Raw genomic sequence first — 22,897 nt, forward strand, 5'->3', positions numbered from 1 at the left:
TTGCATTTCTAGGATCTGTCTTAAGAAATTAATCAGAATTGGTAACAAAAATATATGGGCAAAGATATTCAGTGCAGTCATACAGCTGTGTTTTGAAAATATTAAAAATAAAACCTGAATGATCGGTAGAAAAATAGATTTCCTGATGAAATAGTATATACATATTTTAAAATTACAATTTAAAATTTCTTTAATAATGAAAGAAAATGCTTCTTATTAAGCAAAAAAAAAAAAAAAAAAACCCAAAAGTACAAAATTTATATACAGTGGGATCTCAACTATGGTTTTAAAAAATAGGTACACAAAGTCCTGGGTAGTGTTAAGAGTGGTTTTCCCAGGATGGTGGGCTGGTGAATAATTATATAATTCTATTCTTGATGCTTTTCTTTTCCTGCAGTAGGTACTGACATAAAATGGCATTAACTATTTTCTTTCAAACCTCCTCACCCCCTTCCCCTTTTTTGTTTGTTTGTTTTATTGAGGGGAGGGAGAGTGTTGTTTTTGGTGTGTGGTAATGCTGTTTGTCATTGAGTCTTTTTTTTAATGAAATCTATTTTTAATTGGAGGATAATTGCTTTACAATGTTGTATTGGTTTCTACCATATATCAACACGAATCAGCCACAGGTATACATATGTCCCCCAGCTCTTGAAGCTCCCTCTCACCTCCTACCCTGTCATCGAGGCTTGAAGTGTGTTTATATTTCTACTCCTTGTCCTTTTGGAAATTCAGTGACACAAAGCAGGAGAGTGTGTGTTCTGTGTAGCTACAGTTGTATTGAGAGAGGTTGTGGTGGCCCGAATTGAGGTTTCTGTATTGGGATGGGCAGAGTCTATATTTTGGGGAAGGTATACCAAATGAAGTGTTGACCTAATTTTTCAATTCACTAGTGTTATATGAAATATTTTTAAATGTGTGGGTAGTTTGAAATGCAAGTAACTGTGACCCTGATGGAGAAAAGATGGGATTACCAGTGAAAACTGACTCTGGGTACTTTTTAGAATATCAAGGTGGAATCAGGAGAGCCCAGAGGTCCTCTGAGTCAGCTTCACAGAGAACTGAAATTTCTCCTTGTGAGTATCCTTCTGCAATTTGTTACTTGCATTAGATCTCATATTTCCATAAAAATCTTTGCTAGTATCATTGTTATTTAATTTTGTGTTCTTCAAAATTTGTTCCAAATGTTAGATGCTTGGCAGTTGGGGCAGTTGTCCTTGTAATTAAAGGGAACATTTATCAGTGAGTTAGTAGTTAATAACAGTTCTTTCACCTTTTCTACTGAAGTATTTGGATTTTATTCATATGATGGATTCCCTTCTTTCCAGGTGAGTCAGCTGCCAGTTTATTCCTAATGCGTATATAATCTGCTTGTTAATAACTGGAATTTGATCCTCAAGATTAATGAGCATGTGTTTCAAAAATTTTGTGTTTCAGTAATTTTAGCTCTACTCTACAGATTCAATCCCAAAGGATCGGGCAAGGGGGGGCTCATTGTAATGCAGAAGGAATTCCGTATGTCTTAAATTAGCATACAGAGACAGTTTTATCCAGTCACTGACTACTTAGTTACTTTTTCTTTTCTTTTTTTAAGAGCTTTATTGATATAAATTATATCCCATAAAATACATTCATTTTAAGTATAGAATTCAGTAGTTTTTAGTGTACCGACAGAGTTTGTACAGACATGACCATGTTTAATTTTAGGATATTTTCATCACCCCAAAAAGAAATCCCATACCCATTAACAGAAACCTGCCAGCCACTAATTTACCTTCTGTAGTACTTCTTTTCTTTTTATTACTGAGTAACACCAGTGTATAGGTATAGTATGTGTTTATCCATTCGTCAGTTGATGAATATTTCAGTTGTTCTTACTTTTTGGCTATTCATGAATAATGCTGCCATGAGTAGTATATAAGTTTTTATGTGACATATAAACTCTTAGGTGGAGTTGCTGGGTCATATGGTAGCTCTTTAACTACCTTTTAACTTTTAACTTTTTGTGTTTAACTTTTTGAGGAGCTGCCAAACTGAGTGCTACATCATTTTACACTCCCATAGCAGTGTATGAGGATTCCAGTTTCTCCATATCCTTGCCTCCCTGTGCTTGACACTATCTTTTTTATTGATGTTACAGCCATCCTAGTGGGGATGAAGTGATATCTCATTATGGTGTTGTTTTCTTGTGTTTTGGCTGCTTTGTGAGGCATTTGGGAGCTTAGTTCCCTGACCAGGGGTCAAACCCACACCCTTTGCAGTGGAAGTGCAGTCTTAACCACTGGACTGCCAGGGAAGTCCCGCATTATAGTTTTGATTTGCATTTCTCTGATGGCTAATGACATTGAACATGTTTTCATGTTCTTATTGGCTTCTACTTATTTCTATAGCTTGATCTCACATCCTACTCTGCCGCATTGAGCTCCCTGCTTATGGTAGCTCCAATCCCATCACGCCATCACTTTCTGGTATATGTGTGTGTGTCTTGATCTGCCCAGTGTGCCCTTTTCCCACCTCTCTGCTGGGTTTTCTGTGACATCTTCACCTGAGATGACTTACCGATTCCCCAGAATAGGTTGTGCTGCCATAGAACTTTACACGCACCCCTTGTCAGAGGGTTTATCAAACAGTGATTTCTTTACCTCCCCTACTAGACTTCAGTGCCAGGTGCCTCACAGTGCCTTCAACTTCTACCACAGTGCCAGGCATTTTTCATACTTTTACCTCCTCTCATTGTTTCCCTGTTTGTGAAAAGCTTGATACCTTTTCTACCTTTCTCATCTTCTTCCTTGAGAGCTCCTCTTTCAGGACCCTTCCCGTGGGCTTCTGTCATACTTCTAACCTGCTATCTCTGCCCTCCTCTCCCCACCCCAGCAGAGGGCTTATCCATTTAGTGATTTGATGAGTGCCTTTATAAGGGAACTCCAGACTCCTGTCTTTAAGCTGCTACCACTTCCTATCTTTCCCACTTTCATCAGTTCAGTTCCCACTCGAGTAGAGGGTTCTTCCCTCCAATTCAGTTTGTCCAAAGTGAAACTTGAATCAAATCTCCAGACTGGATCACCTTAATAAGCCCCCGATTTTTGCCTGCAGTTTCACCACTCCTTCCGTTCGGTCTAGAAGCCTTATCTTACCTCAGTAAGGCCTAGTTACGCCGCAACCGGAAGCTGCCATTCTACTGTGTCCCCAGTGTGTGGTGCTAGATGGTTCTCTTATGTTGCCTGAGGTGTCAGCAACTGGTGAATGCGAGAGCTGGTTTAAAACTCATTCAGATATATGTCTACCTGACTTGAAAGTCCAAGCTGTGTTATTAATGTAATCTCCCTTAGAAATTCACAGACTCTTCAATGTGCACGTCGCCATTGTTTCTCCAAGTTCAATCCCCTGTATTTTTATAAATAGATAGGATTTTTTTTTTTTTCTCTTTTCTATTCCTCATATATTTCGGCCTATCTATCTGTCTCTTTCTCTGGAGTATACTTTTTTTTTCCCTTTGAGGTTTCTTTCACTGTTCCCATCTTAGATAAAGCCCTTCTGGACCACTCTAATGATCTGACTGTTTCTTCACAGGGACACACTCTTGGCATCTTGGGCAGAATCCTGCTTTGTGGTTTAGGACCATTCTACACATTGGAAGATATGTAGCCTCCTTGAATGCAGCCAGGTTGCTTCAGTTGTGTCTGACTCTTTGCGACCCTATGGAACATAGCCCGCCAGGCTCCTCTCTCCACAGGATCCTCCGGGCAAGAATACAGGAGTGGGTTGCCATGCCATCCTCTAGGATATCTTCCCAACCCAGGAATCGAACAGGAGTCTCCTTTGTCTCCTGTTTTAGCAGGCAGGTTCTTAACCAATAGCACCACCTGTAGCATCCTTGGCCCCTACCAAACTAAATTCCCACAGTCATTGTGACACCAGAATTTATCTTCACATTTTTCCAAAGACTCCTTGGGGGTGGAGGATGATCTTACTTCTGTTGAGAAACATCGTACTTCTTCTTTTCCTTAGACTCTATCCTGAGTATTTGTGATGGGGGAATTCTCAGCTGCTTGATCATGTCATTTTCCTGCCAAAAAATCAACAGTGGCTGTTGTCTTCCAAATGAAATTTTAAAATTCTTTAAGATCACTCTTCCTGTTTATCCCTACTCCCAGTCATCTTATTTCCTGCTATTGCCTGGGTGTTTACTCCACCCTGGTAGAAACATCTCACTCTCTTCATCTTACCCCTGCTCTTTGCCTGGGATGGTTCCCCCACATGAGTCAAGCCAGTGTTTCCCATCATTCCTCTGGCTATTCCAGCCTATCTTGACCTCGACCTCTTGCCTTACTTCAGTTTAGATACTCTACATATAGGCATACATATTCATGTTATTTTTATGTAAACTTCCATTCAGTCTCTGTAGCACGCATAATTAAGGTTCAGAATACATCTTTAGCATCAGACTGCTGGATATATGTCCTGGCATTGTCAGTTACCAACTGTGTGACCTTAAGCAAGTTGATTAACCTCTTTTGGTCTCAATACAATGTGAACGATAGTGGTATCTGCCTCACTGGATTTTTGTGAGGATTAAATAACATACTGCATATGAAACATTTAACATAGTTCCTGGCGTCTCATTAAACATTCAAGAAAAATAGGTATTAGGAATGCCTTGGAGGTCCAGTGGTTAGGACTCCATGCTCTTACTGCTGAGGGCCTGGGTTTGATTCTTGGTGTGGGAACTAAAATCCCTCAAGGTGGGTGGTGCAGCCAAGAAAAAAGATACTAATATTATTACTATTGATAAGTACATCTTACTGATAAATTTTTATTTTGCTAATAAGTTTTGAGGGTTTTTCTGTTTGTTTTTAAATCTCTCACAGGTGTTGGCTGATGGTTTGAGGACTGGTGTAACTGAATGGCCGGAGTCTCTGGAAGCAAAGTCAGCTGTTGAACTTGTGCAGGAGTTTCTGAATGGTGTTTGTTTTCCTGACTCACACTTGGCTTCTGTTTATTTTTCCTAATTGGGAATTTATGCTTGCTATATTTAAATGTAAATTGTTTTTACATTTAGGCTTACCTTTTTTCATTTTAGGCTTAGTATTTTTTTGGTAGATATATCTAAAGCTGTAGGCCTGTCATGATGAGAGGGACAGCTTTCATTCTGAAAATTGCTAATGATAAAAATCTCAATGATTTTAAGAATTAATAATACGTATTTAATTTACATTTTATATACTGCAATCATATTTGAGATTGTGGAAGAAAAGGGATGGAACAGTAACCTTAGAGCACCTACCATGTGTTTGACATTGTGTGTCAGGGGCTTTCATTCTATCTCAGTCCTTCCTCACATCCCTACCTAGTGGGTATCTATTCATCCTCCATTGGAGAGTTAAGTAATTGCCAAAATACTTGGTTATTGTTCTACTCTCCTCATTTGCCATTTGAAAACAGGATTAGAATGGAAATAATTTGGAAAGGAGAATAAAATCCAGAGTTTAATAAGATTTTGCTACTCTCTAGAGTTAAATAAGCTGAATGAATTTGGTGATTCTACAAAAAAAGACACTGAGGTAAGTGATTGTTATCAGAAAAGTACACTGAAAGAGCTTGTAAAATTGGGTTGTACTGTTGTCTTTCACATCTTACAATGTCAAATGGGTCTGCTACAGCCACGGTAGCATTTTGAGGGTAGTTTTTTGTTGGTCTTTGATGTCAGCACCAGTGATTACTTTCCTTAAAGACTGATAGATATATTTAAAGAGGACTAGATTACTCTACCGTAGGTGGTATTATTAAATTGTGCTAAACCTGTTGTCATTTGACAAGTAGGAAAATGGAGACCAAGGTAGTTAAGTATTTTTCCAGGGGAGGAAATTCGAATGCTTGCTTTTAGGCATCAGAATTTGAAAGCAATTTTAGGGGATCTGTTTTTCACTGTCTACTTACTTGTATCTCCTTATTAGTGGATGAAGTTGTAGAAGATGCATTCATGCCTCTTTTTATATGTGTTCATGATCCCACCTTTTCTCAGAGTAGCATTTGAAAGTTTACTGGTCTTAAACTATTGTGTTTTTTAAAAAATAAACTGAGTATATTTTTTGGCACTCACTTCTTTTCCAGATAGTGAAGAATGACGCTGCTGCAGTTGATGGGTCTATTGAGTGTCTTCTTACAGTGCGGGGTGATCTCGATTTTGCTGAGCAGCTGTGGTGCAAAATGAGCAGTAGTAGGTGTCCATCAGCATCGTGAAATAAAATTTTTCCCATTATTTTTTAGGTTTACTTTTAAGTCTTTTGAAAATAAAAATGTGTATTGCTAGCCTTGTATGGACATTTGGTTTCTGTTTTATCAAACTCAGTTCTAATAACGCATTGGCATATTTTGCTTGAGAATTGTACTAAGACCAGGCAATTCATAGAATCTGTTCTTTTCTCCTGCCTGAAGATTTAGGTGGGCTCTATGCTGTATTTGTATTAACTAAAACATATCTTAGTGAAATTATAATTATTGGGAAAAGGAAAAGATATTCCTTAATGTTTGACTGAATATATTATTTTATGGCAATGAGTTTAATTTCTTTCTTTAAAAATGCTCCCTTTGGAGGTAGGGGGTGGGGGTGGGGGGTTTTAATTTCTCTCCCTTTTCACCATCCATGAAGTTCAGATACTTGTCTTCCCTCTTCATTTGTGTATCCTTAAAACAAATGACATGTTTGATCTGCAGAAATAACCATGAGAATAATGTTAGACTGACTTGCTTTCCGAGGTGTGATTTCTTATCAAGACTTGGTGAAGTGTTTCACGTTGGTCATCCAGAGTCTACAGCACGGTGATATACAGCCATGGGTAGGTTTAGTAGTGTGTGTGCGCACTCCTTTTCAGCAGCAGAGCAGACTGATGAAGGGCACAAGCTCTGGAGCAGACTGCCTGAGTTTGAATTCCAGTTTTGCAGCTTTCTACCTGTATAAAGTTGGCCAGGGTCCTTAATTCATGTGAAGCACTTAGGACCTAGTTCATAGTTAAGTGCACAGCATTTGTAAGCTACCTCTTTTGTCATTACTATTGCTATGAACAGTCCTTCTCATATAGGATGAGAGTACAGATTGGAACACTCTAAAGCAATTATTATAATGTACTGAGATCCTCAAAATGAATCCATCCTAAGGCCATATGCAGAACTATGTGTCAAGAATTTATGTATTGGGGGCTTTCCTGGTCTCGGAAGATCCCACATGCGTGGAGCCAACTAAGCCTGTGAGCTGCAGCTGCTGAAGCCCACAAGCCCAGAGCCTGTACTGTGCAACAAGAGAAGCCACTGCAGTGGCACCATGATGAAGAGCAGCTAGAGAGAGCCCGTGTGCACCAATGAAGACTAACCGTGGCCAAAAGAAAGAAACCTTTTTAAAAAAAAGATTGTATCAAGATGGTCATTACAGCTTCATTTACAGTAGCAAAAATTGTAAATGACCTGACTATTAATGGATACCTAAGTAAATCATGCAGACGACACCACCCTTATGACAGAAAGTGAAGAGGAACTACAAGAGCCTCTTGATGAAAGTGAAGGAGGAGAGTGAAAAAGTTGACTTAAAGCTCAACATTCAGAAAACTAAGATCATGGCATCTGGTCCCATCACTTCATGGGAAATAGATGGGGAAACAGTGGAAACAGTGTCAGACTTTATTTTGGGGGGCTTGAAAATCACTGCAGTTGGTGATTGCAGCCATGAAATTAAAAGACGCTTACTCCTTGGAGGGAAAGTTATGACCAACCTGGATAGCATATTTAAAAGCAGAGACATTACTTTGCCAACACAGGTCCGTCTAGTCAAGGCTGTGGTTTTTCCAGTGGTCATGTATGTATGTGAGAGTTGGACGGTGAAGAAAGCTGAGCGCCGAAGAATTGATGCTTTTGAACTGTGGTGTTGGAGAAGATTCTTGAGAGTCCCTTGGACTGCAAGGAGATCCAACCAGTCCATCCTAAAGGAGATCAGTCCTGGGTGTTCATTGGAAGGACTGATGCTGAACCTGAAACTCCAATACTTTGGCCACCTCATGCAAAGAGTTCTCATTGGAAAAGACCCTAATGCTGGGAAGGATTGGGAGCAGGAGGAGAATGGGCCGACAGAGGATGAGATGGCTGCATAGCATCACCGACTCGATGGACGTGGGTTTGTGGGTAGACTCCGGGAGTTGGTGATGGACAGAGAAACCTGGCGTGCTGCAATTCATGGGGTTGCAAAGAATCAGACACGACTGAGTGACTGAACTGAACTGAACTGAAGTAAATTATGAAACAGCCACATAATGGAACATGTTAATAGTTGCTACAGATGATGTGCAGAAATGCTTACAGTGGTGTGTGGAGAAACGCTTACAATGTTCAGTAAAAAGACATTACAGACTATTGTATGAAAGATAGAAATTTTGGAGAGAAAAACCTGTGAGCAAATACACTAAAATATGCCAGTCCCTTCTGGTGGTGGGGTTACAAATGAGTTTCTCCAACTGCATTATACATTTCTGTATTTTATGGATTTTTCCATAATGGATTTATAGTTTTATAATGAAGAAAAAATCTAAGTTAAAAGCTAGAAACAAAATGATTCTTCGTTTAGCAGGAATTATTTTAAATAATGCAACTGCCAATTCATAACAAGATAGAAACTTTCCTAGGTGTGAACAGAGATACTCTAGAGCAGAAGCTTGCAAACCCTCCCTCTATTTGATCATTCTGTGCATTTTAGTCTTGCCCATTGAATTTTTCTTAAGAGTTTCTGTGTGAGATATTTACAAGTATATCCTACCATGTGCAACAAGTGCAAAGTGAAAGTAGTATTAAAAAAGAAAGATGCAAAGGATTGTGTTGGAAATTAGAGTTAACAGAAGGACAGTAAATAAGAAAAATGTCAAATGTCAAATATTTTAGGTATGTTTAAATTTAATTGTTTAACATTTGGAACACATGTTAGATCTAGTAAGTTCACAGCTCTTTTTATTCTTCAAATGATTGAGTTAGTCTGTTGGCTATTATAGATAATAAGGAGGTTTTTGGAATGGCATTTTAGAAACTGATAGGTTTGTAACTTAGAGGCTTTCATTCAAATAATTTATAATGTCAGGAGATGAAATATGTAAGTTTATAATTTTTTAGTTTTTAGTTAATGCAGTTTGCTTCTCTTTCACTTACTGAACTTTTTATATTTTCAATTGTGGCTTTATAAACATTCCCAATTTCTAGCTTCATAGTGGGAGTTGCAGTTTACTGAGTAAGCTCATTCATCAGTCTTACCATGGAACCATGGACACAGTTTCTCTCAGTGGGACTGTTCCGGTTCAGATGCTTTTGGAAATTGGCTTGGATAAACTGAAGAAAGATTATATCTGTTTTTTCATAGGTAAGTCCCTTTCCCAACTCAAAAAATTAAAAGCAGCATCATAGTTGTCAGCCATAGGTATGCTCAGATTTTATCTCTGTACTTGTCCCTAATTATTTGTAGTCCTGGCTTTGTCTCTGGTTCACTATGAGACAGGCACTTTCATTTTCTGAGTCTTATTTTTTGGTTTGATAAAGATATTAGATTAAAGGTAACTACAGGTTTTGTTTGTCTTTATTTCAAATGTTTTGAGATTCTTTAGTGTTAAGGTAGTAAATAAAACCCTCTTTTAAAATGACATACTGTTTTAATACTCATCACCTTGTTTTTATTAGGGGCAAACTGTGATCATTTTTAGAATAAGTATTAATTTATATTTATGGTGTAATGTACAAGAAAATTTGGCATTTTGTGAGAAACTGTTTAGCTTGAGCATTTCTTATGAACTATGAAATGTTTTTCTTAGCTTGTTTGATTTGTAGTAGATAAAACCTAAAGCTTATTGGCATCTCTTCGTTTTTTTCTTGATAGGTCAGGAACTTGCATCTTTGAATCATTTGGTGAGTTTTTATTTTCAAGTTGATTTTTCTTTTATTTGGTCATTCTGCCGTACAGTTACTACGTGCCTATTCTGTGCCAGCTTGTGTCCTAGGAAACAGATAAATTAAGACAGGCATTTAATTACACTGTCTAGTAAAACAAACAAAACAGTAGCCCATTTAATGTCACTTCTCATTCTCTGTAAACCTATGATACTGACATAAGGTTGTATCCTGCTTAAGCCAGTGTACTTCCACAATTTTTCATTTATCTAAAATGGTTAGAGAATGCCTTTCTATGTTTGATAAGCCCTACAAAGGAATATTTGCTTTATATTCCTTTGACCCATTTCTTTATTTCTTTCTTTATTTTTGTTTATGTATTTAGTTGGTTGGGCCTGGTCTTAGTTGTGGTACGTGGGATCTAGTTCACTGAGCAGGGATTGAACCCAGGCCCCCTGCATTGGAAGTGTGGAGTCTTAGCCACTGGACCACCACAGAAGTATCTTGACCCATTTCTTTTGCACATAAAGGATTACTTTCCAAAGAATTTGCTGTGCTTTTTAGCATACTGATTCAAAAAATATTTCTGGGTTTCAGGGTCATGATTATGAGCTTTTGTATTTCCCTGGTATCTTGAATTAGAAAGTTAAGGAGATCAAAGAGCATCCCTCATGACCTTTGACATTTGTTGGAAGATTCTTTTAGAAAATAGATCTTCAAATGACATCTGGTCTCATGAAAATACAAGATAGGATAACTCCAGCTTCATCTATTATGTAATGAAACACTCAACTGACTTCTATTGAGGTTAATTTTGATATTCCAAGTTTAAACATTTTATTAAAGATATACATTTTTAGTGGAAACTTTTTTATACATTTTTTAAGCTTAGAAAAGTAATAACTTTTTGAAAATAAAAATATATTTTTATACCCTTAATCTCATCACTGAAATGTGAGTACCCTTATTTTTATGAATTCCCCTAACGTCATTTAATATGGCCTGTTTTTTCAAGTATGGTTTGACTTCAGACTTTTGACACAATAGTTCTTAGACTTTGAGAATCTCCTAGAAGACTTGATAAAATGCTGATTCCTAGACCCCTGACTCAGTAGGTCAAGGGCTCTGGAATATGTGGGGGGTTTTTTTTTGGGGGGGGGGGGTGGGCTGTACCACATGGCTTGTGGCTCATTTCCCTGACCAGGAATTGAACCCTGGCCATGGCAGTGAAAGCCCAGAATCCTAACCACTAGGCCACCAGGGAACTCCCTGGAATATATATATATATTTTTAAACAAACCATCTCCATCTCCAGATGATTCTGATGCCGGTGGTTTGCAGCAATATTAGTTTTCTATTGCTGCCATAACAAATTATCCCCACACACTTAGTGTCTTAAAGCAACACACACAAATGCATTACTTTATAGTTCTATAGTTCAGAAGTCCAGTCTGGGTCTCACTAGGCTAAAATCAGGGTGTTGGCAGGCTGCGTTCCTGTCTGGAGCCTGCCTGTAGGGGAAGATCCATTTCCTGCTCATATGAGTTATTATTAATAGCAGAATTCAATTCCTTGTGATTATAGACCTGAGGCTGTACTGCCTCCAAGTATTCAGGAACTTCAGGCTTTATCACCTCTGTGCGGAGCCTTGGGGACAGGCAGAGGTAGACCAGCCTGGGTTGTAGCATGAGCAGAGAGGATCAAATGGGAAGGACAGTCGGGATCTGTTCTTTGTTTTAAAAAAAAAAAAAAAAGACCTGTGTGGTCCACTTCCAGAGTGGTCAGGGAAACACTGGGAATGTGGGTGGCAGCTGCAAGGAATGTCATAATTTGTAGCCCGTGGTTAGTGGGACTGTTTTGGGTCCTCCCTTCCTGGGACCATGACTGTTTTCCTACTTGTGTTGTTTTCACATTTTGGAATAACCTGGGTCAGCATTTTAGCTGGGTCCTCTGCTCAGGTTTCACAAGGCTGAAGTCAAGGTATCATCTGGAGACTTGATTAGGGAAAGATCCACTTTCAAATTCCCTTGCATTGTTGACAGAATTCATTGACTTGTGACCTTTGATGAATGTTCCCATTTTCTTGCTAGCTGTTGGTTCAGGACCATCTCCATGTCCTCAAGGTGACTTGGGTGTTCTTCCATGTGGCCCTCTCCGCAATGCGACAGTTTGTTTCTGCAAAGCCAGCAGGAGAGCATCTCTGATGCTTAGAGCTCACTAATCAGCTCACAAGTAATGACCAGGAGATCATCTCCCTTTTGATTAATTCAAAATCAAACTGTAACCTAATCATGGGAGTAACAGCCTGCCATATTTACATATCTTGGCCTCACTTGAGGAGAAGGGATTATATAAGATGTATATTCCAAGGAGTGAGAATCTTAGAATTGTAGAATTCCACTTACCAGGGATCATTTCCTTAGGATTGATTCTCAGAAATAGGTCTGAGTGTTTATGAAGCTTGACATAACCTTGCCAACTTTCTTTTCCAAAAGGTCATACCAATTTACCAGGAATATATGTTAGTAGAAGCTTACCAATGCACTTGCTTTATTTCTTGGTACTTCAGGTTTACTATCTATTTTTAGAGGTGAATATGCCCATCAACCTGGCAAGCTTACTGAAGTTAAGAATTATCTTGTGGGCTTGCCGTTCTTTCCATCTGGAGAGTTTGGTGGGTGGTACTAGCTACCTACTTGGACCTCCTCAGTGAAGCAGTTCTGTGATTTGCCTTTACCAGAGAATATGCATAATGGTTTGCTTAGAACATTCTCAGTGAAGACTAACTTAAGAGTTTAGTTTAAGGAATAGTATTGAGAGGAGGAAGGCTACCTAGTGGCCTCTTTTCCCTAACCCCAAGGCCGCACCTGTTAATCAAACATCCCCACTCAGGTCCAGTAGGCATAGTTAATTCTTTCCAGAGATGCCGCTTGTTCTTTAACTCTTTATATCTCATGTCCATTTTTTTTTTATTCCAGGAATATTTCATTTCTCCATCAGTAGATACACAGGAACAGGTTCATCGTGTTCAAAAACTCCACCATATTCTTGAAATAGTAGTCAGTTGCATGCTTTTCATTAAACCTCAACATGAACTCCTCTTTTCTTTAACACAGTAAGTATTTCTGTTGTTTACTTCATAAAAATGTACTCTCTTCTGAAATAGTTGAAGCCAAAATAAGTGCCCTTCTTATTATCAGTTAGGATAGAATCTGTGCACCTTGTCTTCATAGTAACAGAAAGGTTCTAAGTCACCGCCATGAGAAGGAAAGACTTTGGATTCAGGAGGAATTGAGCTGGACACTTGGATCTGGCACTTCCTTTCTAAGGAAGTTTCCTTTCACCGCATCTTGTTTTTCATCTATAAAAGCAGTGTAATATATATGAAGTACTTGACACTTAGGTACTTAATAAATACTAGTTCCTTCTCTTTTCTTCATATCCCTATAAATTTGAGTCAAGCTAATCATTGCCAACCATCTATATGGTGACTGAATCAAATCAGATTTTATGAGACCTATGTCAGTAGTGTTGCTGAAATTTTAGAGGGTCTGTCAGTTTGGCTAAAAATAGTTTGGAATAATCTTTACACATGGATACTGGATGTCTGTATTTTTTGAGGCTTCAAACTGGAAATAAGTGTACCATTGTGTGGAAGAACTGGGTTTCTTTTTCCCTGTGAAAGAAAATGTACCATTGCCTTTTCCAGAATTAGAATTTGCCTTCCTTGTAAAGGGAAAAGTTTGAAATTGTTACTAGGTTTTTTTGTTTGTTTTGGGGGTGTTTCTTCCCATTAAAGATAAGTAGTATGGGTGAGTTAACTCTTTGATTCCCCACACCGGGAAAGCATTGGAGGCTGTAGCTTTGTCTCTTTTTTCCCTTTCTGTCTTTGTCTTTCTGATACCTTTCTCCCCACTTACACCTTTACTTGAGCTCAACTAAAATGTATTTTATATTTATGAGCAGTATGTCCACTGTTTATTTTTTAAAAGTGAATTTTTTTTCTCTTTAGATCCTGCATAAAATATTATGAACAAAATCCTCTTGATGAGCAGCACATTTTTCAGTTGCCAGTCAGACCAACTGCTATTAAAGACTTATATCAAAAGTAAGCAATTAAAAGTAACCATTAAATCATACTTCACCAGCCGTGATTCCAGTTTCAGTATCTGTTCCATGGCACCTCATGACCCAGGCCTGCTTCTTCTCTGAAACCAGAATCATCTGATTCCCATTCTCTGAACATAGTTTGATAGAGTCTTCCCTCTCCCTTCTCCAGGCCTTTGATCTGCTCTCTGTAGACTGTTGGTCCACTATGTCTATGTTCATTTGTCTCTGAATTTGTAATTTCTTCACAGAATAGGGCAGAAACTTTAGCCAGAAGGGAAGTGACAGATTGGGAAGAAAGTGATCAGGTGATGACAAGCTTTAGAAAAGGTAGAGGAACCAGAGATCAAATTGCCAACATCCATTGGATCATTGAAAAAGCAAGAGAGTTCCAGAAAAACATCTACATCTGCTTTATTGACTACATCAAAGCCATTGACTGTGTGGATCACAGCAAACTGTGGGAAATTCTGAAAGAAATGGGAATACCAGACAAGCTGACCTGCCTCTTGAGAAATCTGTATGCAGGTCAAGAAGCAACAGTTAGAAGTGGACATAGAACAACAGACTGGTTCCAAATAGGAAAAGGAGTACGTCAAGGCTGTATATTGTCACCCTGCTTATTTAACTTATATGCAGGGACATCATGAGAAATGCTGGGCTGAGATTGCCGGGAGAAATATTAATGACCTCAGATATACAAATGTCACCACCCTTATGTCAGAAAGTGAAGAACTAAAGAGCCTTTTGATGAAAGAGGAGAGTGAAAAAGTTGGCTTAACACTCAGCATTCAGAAAACTAAGATCATGGCATCCACTCCCATCACTTCATGGCAAATAGATGGGGAAACAATGGAAATAGATATTTTTGGGGTGGGGGTTCCAAAATCACTATAGATGGTGACTACAGCCGTGAAATTAAAAGACACTTGCTCCTTGGAAGAAAAGCTATGACCAACCTAGACAGCATATTAAATAGCAGAGACATTACTGTGCCAACAAAGGCCCGTCTAGTCAAAGCTATGGTTTTTCCAGTGGTCATGTATGGATGTGAGAGTTGGACTACAAAGAAAGCTGAGCACCGAAGAATTGATGCTTTTGAACTGTGGTGTTAGAGAAGACTCTTGAGAGTTCCTTGGACTGCAAGGAGATCCAGCCGGTCCATCCTAAAGGAGATCAGTCCTGGGTGTTCATTGGAAGGACTGATGCTGACGCTGAAACTCCAATACTTTGGCCACTTGATGTGAAGAACTGACTCATTGGAAAAGACCCTAATGCTGAGAAAGATTGAAGGCGGGAGAAGGGGATGACAAAGGATGAGATGGTTGGATGGCATCTCTGACTTGATGGACATGAGTTTGAGTAAACTCCAGGAGTTGGTGATGGACAGGGAAGCCTGGCATGCTGCAGTCCATGGGGTCACAAAGAGTCGGACACAACTGAGTGACTGAACTGAACTGATGACAAGTCAAAGGCATGACTGTGGGAGCGAGGGAAGGACTTGGTGTTGGGGATTTCGGAGGGATGGAACTGAGGCTAAGACTGGCCGTCCATGTAGATATCGAGGTTGCCTCAAATCATGGTCTTCTTGACTCTTCTCTCAGCGTACAGTAGACCTGAAATTTCTTTCATACTAAAACTGCTCTTTATACCCTTCCTCTGTATAGTTCCCTCTTAGCCAAACCTCAACCCTCCCCTGAAATTGTTAATCAGAAGTTGCCAGTGGCCTTCTAATTGGCAAATCTAGACAATACTTTCCAGGAGAAGAGTGTTTTTGTCCCCTTAGGTAACTAGCTGGCCCACCAGTTTTTTCTCCTTCCATAAGCATTCGTAATGCTCTGTGGCATTTGACACTACTGCTTTCTTGAACCATCCCCTTCCTTTGTTTTCTTGACATCACATTCTGTCTTAATTTTTTAGATTTCTTTATTTGTGGTTGCCCTGGGTCCTTGTTACTATGGTTGGACTTCCTCTGGTTGCAGTGAGCAGGGCCTACTCTTTGTTGTGATACGCAGGCTTCTCATTTCCGTGGCCACTCTTATTGCGGAGCACAGGCTCTAGGTCGCTCAGGCTTCAGTATCTGTGGTGTGTGGGCTTAGCTGCCTGGCAGCATCTGTGTTAATTTTAACTTTACCTCTCTGGCCCACCTCCAAGACTGAGAATGGTCCTCTTTTCAAATTCTTCCTTTGCTTTATTCATATGTGAGTATCCACCAGAACTCCACCCTCTGCCCTCTTTTCTTTCTGTCTTCACTAGGTGATGGTGTTCACACCCCAATCTTCAGTTCCTCTGGGCTAATGATAAGTCATAACCTTTGTCTCCAACTTCTCCTGAGTTTCACCCCCATGTCTCTAGATGTCTGTTAGACACGAATCCTCAACTTCAGTGTCCTGTAGGTAGTTCAGACTCTAAATCCCAACTCTTCACTCCCCTTCCCAACACTTTTCCTCCTCCTGTATTTCCTCTCAAGTAACCATCATTAATCTTCATCCAATGCTGAAAACATAAACCTAGTAAGTATCTTCCACTCATTGCTATAACTTTCTCCCTCCTTGAAATGATTCCTAAGTCCTGACCTCCTTGGAAGCTCTTGAATCTGTTCCTTTCTTTACACCTTTGCATGTGTTGAATATTTCACATCTGCTCATTTCATCCCTGGACTAAATATAGTAAAATCCTTTTTCCTAGCTGTTCTGTTTGCCTCCATTAACTTCTTTCTTTGTGTCACCACCAAAGTGATCTTCCTGAAATTCAGATCCCATAATGACTTCCTTCTGTTTAAATGGCTCCCTCACCTTTCAGTTCAGTTCAGTCACTCAGTCATATCTGATTCTTTGTGACCCCATGAACCGCAGCACACCAGGCCTCCCTGTTCATCACCAACTCCCGGAATTTACTCAAACTCACGTCCATCGAGTCGGTGATGCCATCCAACCGTCTCATCCTCTGTCATCCCCTTCCCCTCCTGCCCTCAATCTTTCCCAGCATCAGGGTCTTTTCAAATAAGTCAGTTCTTAGCATCAGGTGGCCAAAGTATTAGAATTTCAGCGTCAGCATCAGTCCTTCCAATGAACACCCAGGACTGATCTCCTTTAGGATGGACTGGTTGGATCTCCTTGCAGTCCAAGGGACTCTCAAGTCTTCTCCATCACCACAGTTCAAAAGCATCAATTCTTCAGTGCTCAGCTTTCTTTATAGTCCAACTCTCACATCCATACATGACTACTGGAAGAACCATAGCCTTGGCTAGACAAACTTTTGTTGGCACAGTAATGTCTCTGCTTTTTAATATGCTGTCTAGGTTGGTCATAGCCTTCCTTCCAGGGAGTAAGCGTCTCCTCAATGTGGTCTGTGCCCGTCCTCTGCCTTCCTGGCCCCTGTGCCACCACACCTTCCATGTGTCGTGTCTCTCTGAGTCAGAGACCCTGTGCTCTGGCATTCCCTCAGGTACCACACATCCTTGGCTGAGAGTGCCTCCACCCATGTCTGTTCTTCACCCTGGATCTTTTCTGTTTAACCAACTGCTCCTTCTAATTTCATTATAAGCTCAGCTCAAAGGCCACCATCTCTGTGGATTCTTCTTCAACTCTGCAGTCCCAATCTAAGTCAGATTAGCTCTCGTCTACGGCCCCCTCTTGTATCTCATATTTCTCTATTACAACATTTTTCAAAACTGAATTGTTATTATTTATTTTTATTGAATATAGTTGATAAACCGTATTGTATTAGTTGCAGGTATATTAGCAGAGTGATTCAGTTATACATATGTGTTTTTTTCAGTCTTTTTCATTGTAGGTTATTACATGATACTGAATAGAGTTCCCTGTGCTATATATATAGTAAACCCTTGCTGTTTATTTCTTTCATGTATAGTGGCCTGTATTTCTTTTATGTATAGTATCTGTTAACTCTGTACTCCCAGTTTACCCCTCCCACACCCCTTTCTCCTTTGGTGACCATACGTTTGTTTCTATGTCTGTGTGTTTATTTCTGTTCGGTAAATAAGTTCACTTGTATTATTATTTAGATTCCACAGTTAAGTGATATCATATGTTTGTCTTTGTCTGACTTACTCCACTCAGTATGATAATCTCTAGGTCCATCCATAATGCTGCAGATGGCATTTCATTCTTTTTTTATGGCTGAGTAGTAGTCCGTGTGTGTGCGCGTGTGCACCACATGTTCTTTATCCTTTATCTGTTGATGGACATTTAGGTTGCTTGGCTATTGTAAATAGTGCGGCTCTGGACATTGGGCTGCATGTATCCTTTCAAATTAGAGTTTTTGTCTTTTCTGGGTATATGCCCAGGAGTGGAATTGCTGGATCATCTGGTAACTATTTTTAGTATTTTTAAGGAACCTCCATACTGTTTTCAATAATGGCTGCACCAAATTGTTATCATTTATATTCTTGTTTCTCTCCCTCCTTTGACTGTGCTTCTTAAAGGTGGAAACTGTGACCTCTCCACCTCTTCTTCCTCAGTGTTTATAAGGACTTCGACTATACCAAGAAGGAATTGGATTGTTTTTTCTCTGGTATTTTTTTCTTTCCTTAGTGAGAAGCCACAGAAATGGAGAGTGGAAATAAATAGTGGTCAAAAGAAGGTGAAAACAATTTGGCAACTGAGTGACAGCCCACCTGTAGACCATCTGAATTTTCACAGACCTGGTAAAGATGGTTTGTAGTCTATTCATGTAAATTATTCCAATAGAAAATAAACTACGTTTACTGACAGAGATTATTATTAGAGCCCTTGTGCCTAGTTTTAAATAATTTTCTTGAACTCTAAATATAAACCTATTTATTCTGAAAAAAAAATCACGAAAGAGTGCTTTTCTCATTTTCCCGCCTAGAGGAAATTTTATTAAAAGAGGCCAAGCAATAGGGACATAGGTGTGAAAATAGGTTATGAAATGGAAATGCCTTGAGGAAAAAAAATGAAAATACTAGCTCATACTTCACGCTTGTGTGTACTGTTTAAAACAGTGATATTTTTGCCCTAATACCTTCTCTGTATTTGAAATAAGGGTTGAGATTTCTAGCATTGTATCCAAGATGGTGTGTGTCTGTGAAAGGATGTCTTTTTGTGCCTGGTATAATCAGCTGCCCCACTGAGTCTTCCTCCTTCAATAAGTACCTGTAAAACTGTTGTCTGCGTGCACATAGATTGTGTGAGGCTGTCATGTCTTATATCTGATAGTTTACGACAGAATTCAAGAAGAATTTGAGAGACTGGGAACACAAATAGTTCTGTTCTAGTGATTGATATGTTGCAAAATTATTTCCAGAAATTGTTTACTCTCCCCCCACCCACACCCAATATGTTTTGGTTCAGATGTAATGGAAACTTCTCTTAAGTGGAATAGAAACATTTTGATTCACATGGCTGAACTGTAGAAGTCCTAAAGAAACTGAAATTTCCTAAGAATCATCAGTTAAAATTGTGCTCTCTTTTCTAAGTGTGATATAAAAGCTGGAGCCTGTAACAGATTAAAAATGAATTGTATAAAAGTAAATTTCTGCCTGGCAAAAAATGCAGACAGACATTGCAAACAACAGACAAATGATAAACTAGCAAAAGAAATCTGCAGCTCCTGTTCATAAAAGGGGTGACATTCCCCAGTATATAAAGAACATTAAAATCAGTAAGAAGAAAAATGAGCAAGTAATATGAACTGTGGCAGCCCACTCCAGTGTTATTGCTTGGAAAATCCCGTGGAGGAGCCTGGCAGGTTAATAGTCCATGGGGTCTCAAGAGTTAGACTGGACTTAGCAACTAAAACCACCACCACTACCAAAAAATAAATTCAAGTCTAATCTTAAAAGATGTTCAACCTCACATATAATAAGAGACATGCAAATTTATATTGTGTAGATACTTTCACCTGTCAGATTAGCACAGATCAACAGGCTTGGTGTCACCATGCTGGCCAGGGTTTGGGGAAATCTTACACACCACTGGATGGAGTGTCAAGTTGTATGGCTTCTGTGGAGGGTGGTTTCCACCAAAATAAAATTTTGGTGAATAAAATAAAAAGAATACCTTCTTTGGACCGCCAGTTCCATTGAAAGGAATTTATTCCACTTAAATAACCAGACATATGTGAAAAGGCCTAGAGACCAGATTACTAATTGTGGTATTGTTTACAGTGGCAAAAATATAGACTCGGGGCATAGAAGAACCTCTGAAAAGAGACAATTAAACTTAACCCTGAGGTGTGGAATGATGGGGGCAGGGGTGGGTCCCAGCTTTGATCATTAGAATCATCTGGGGAGCCTTTAAAACCCTAATACCCAAGTAAATCAATCGTTGGACAGCAGAAGTTCTCCAGGTGATTTCATTGTGCCACAAAGGTCAAAGATCATCATTTAAAACATTTTATCTACATTTGTTGTTTCGGGGTTTTTTTGTTTTTTTTTTTTTTACTTAAAGGTGATTTATGATTTTACTTTATTATTTTAAAAGTTTTAAATGTGCATGAATAAATGTGATGTATTTTCCAAAAATGCCATTTTAAAATTTATTACATGAAGATTAAACCTCTGTTAGGAGATTAATACAAGATTAAACACCTTTTAAACAAGATTAAACACCTTTTCCAATGATGCTGAATAAGTGAAGTATACAGAACCTATCTTCTAGAGTCTTTGATGCTTCAAAAAAGAATGCAAGATATTTTGGACGGTAAAGTTCAATCTATTTGCTAATGTATTGGTCCAGTGACTTCTTTTATGAAAATAAGGAATTTTTATGAAATCATATATTTGTGTGCTTGGAGACACATTCAAACTCCATTTGACTTGAACCTTATTACCTCTTCTACCCATCATGTATTATTGATGTGTTTGTCTAGAAATTATTCAGTGACCTTTGGCCCAAAGGAAGACCCACTGTTAAAGGAGGACCTCATTTGTAAAAGTCATAGATTATTCACACAAAGCTTCAGTTATAGATATTAAAGCCCAGTAAATCATTTATTTTTGGCCGAAGATCATAGGCATTTACAAAATTAGACTTTCTGTTTCATTGGACTGAGCACTTAGGTCAAATACTAGCTTTTCAAGATACCTAATGGTATGATGCTCTTGAATAAAACAACTGACATCAAAAGCAGGAAGGCTGAAGAGAGAGAAGTGTACTTTTAGCTGCCCCGGGAAGAAAGAATAATGACTCGGAGTTAATGGGGGAGAAAACTGTGTCCAGGAGATGCTGCCCACCCAGTGGGTGCTCGGCAGATGGTCGCTGGTAATGGTGGGAATATGGAAGCCAAAATGTTGACCCACAAGGAAGTGGACGTGGTCTCATCTAAAGGTTAATTGTATCATTTATTTTTGAAATACAGTAGTCTTCAGGAGAAAAAAAATGGATGTGTTTCTAGCCCTAAGACTATAAATCCTAAGTAGAAAATGTTTCCTGAAATATATATTATGATTAGAAAAAGACAGTTGTTTAACCGAGCAAAAGAGGCACAAAAATTAAAGCAGTAGGTTCCCATTTTTAAAATCTCTCTTTTTTTTTTTGACTACACCACACATTTTGTGGGATTTTATTCCCTGACCAAGTATCACACCTGGGCAGCCTGCAGTGGAAGCACGGAGTCCTAACCACTGGACCGCCAGGAAAATCCCCAAAATATATAATTAAAATTTTTTTAATTGAAATGTAATTGCTTTACAATGTTGTGTTAGTTTCTGCTGTACAATACGATTTTTAGGAATCTAGTTTATCTCTTAGTTTTTTTTAAATTAATTTTTATTTTTAAATTTATTTTTGACTGTACTAGGTCTTCATTGCTTCTCAAGCTTTTTTCCTCTAATTGCAGTGAGAGGGGGCTTTTCTCTGGTTGTGGTATGTGGGTTTCTCACTGCTGTGGCTTCTCTTGTGGCTTCTGGGCTCTTAGAGCACGGGCTCTTGAATCTCGGAGACTTAGTTACTCCACAGCTTGTGGCATCTTCCTGGACCAGGGGTCGAACCCATGTCTCCTGCATTGGCAGGCGGATTCTTTACCACTGAGCCACTAGGGGAAGCCCTCTTGGTTTGTTTAGTCCTTGTTTTCAGTGCATCAAGAAGGTTAACTATTTAAAGAAATTGTCTGCTGATTTTTGTCTAACAGTTTCTCTTCAGGTAGAAGACACATCATTCAGACCACCTCTTGATTATTGTAAAATTCAGCAGTAACTTAGTAGAAAAGCTGGGTGGTAATCAATTTTGATCTCTCTCTCTCTCTGGTTATAGATTTTTCTGAATTAACATTAAACAGTAGCCTGGAAGAAAGGATCTCCTTTACTAACATGGTTACCTGCAGCCAGGTGCATTTCAAGTGAGGTGTGCTGCTGGGGCCCTCTGTAAGGTAGTGTGTTCATTCTTTATTCTCTGAAAATACTTTATAATGTCCTAAGTACCGTATGTTTTTTCTTTTTTTCTTTTTACGACATAAATGCTGATTTAATACATTTGAAATATGAATTATTAGTAATCACATAAAAGGCTTACCAGGTGTTAGCTATGCAAGTCTTTAATTTCCTTTCTACCTTCTGTAGTTGAAAGAAGCTGTCAGAGTCAAATGACAGTTTAATCCTAACACCGGAAAAATGAAAAAAAACAATTTTTTGAGTGATAATGTCTTTGTATCTGAAATCTGTATATATAGTAGAGAGTTTGGTTTCAAAGCCATTGATGGAACAGAAAAACCCTAAACAGCCATGTTGATTTGACATTGAAAGCAAAGTTTTGTGAAAAACAGTTGTAACTCATCCCAAATGTAGGACTAAGCCCCAGATGTAAGCATCTTTTTAAAAGGTTTAACTTGAGGTAGTATTAACCAAAAGAATGATTGGAATAATCCTTTCTATGATCTTACTGTTTTTGTGTTTCACAAATAT

At 38.8% G+C, this 22,897-nt stretch overlaps 1 protein-coding gene across 5 annotated transcripts in view; it reads left to right on the top strand.

Moving 5' to 3' along the window:
• Positions 1 to 22,897, top strand: part of ZWILCH (zwilch kinetochore protein) — a 41,216-nt gene that overhangs the window by 17,077 nt on the left and 1,242 nt on the right. For 3 of the 5 annotated variants that reach the window (XM_065941070.1, XM_065941071.1, XM_065941074.1), the window contains exons 8-18: positions 1,002 to 1,073; positions 4,866 to 4,959; positions 5,509 to 5,558; positions 6,109 to 6,214; positions 6,754 to 6,833; positions 9,229 to 9,385; positions 9,896 to 9,924; positions 12,885 to 13,021; positions 13,919 to 14,014; positions 18,570 to 18,691; positions 22,251 to 22,365. In XM_065941070.1, the coding sequence (XP_065797142.1) occupies positions 1,002 to 1,073; positions 4,866 to 4,959; positions 5,509 to 5,558; positions 6,109 to 6,214; positions 6,754 to 6,833; positions 9,229 to 9,385; positions 9,896 to 9,924; positions 12,885 to 13,021; positions 13,919 to 14,014; positions 18,570 to 18,691; positions 22,251 to 22,339 (1,032 nt within the window). In that variant the 3' untranslated portion in view covers positions 22,340 to 22,365. The remainder of the gene's footprint in view (positions 1 to 1,001; positions 1,074 to 4,865; positions 4,960 to 5,508; positions 5,559 to 6,108; positions 6,215 to 6,753; positions 6,834 to 9,228; positions 9,386 to 9,895; positions 9,925 to 12,884; positions 13,022 to 13,918; positions 14,015 to 18,569; positions 18,692 to 22,250; positions 22,366 to 22,897) is intronic. The other 2 variants (XM_065941072.1, XM_065941073.1) reach the window with 1 other exon arrangement.

The sequence above is a fragment of the Muntiacus reevesi genome, chromosome 7 (genome assembly GCF_963930625.1).
Source record: "Muntiacus reevesi chromosome 7, mMunRee1.1, whole genome shotgun sequence".
Taxonomy (NCBI): domain Eukaryota; kingdom Metazoa; phylum Chordata; class Mammalia; order Artiodactyla; family Cervidae; genus Muntiacus; species Muntiacus reevesi.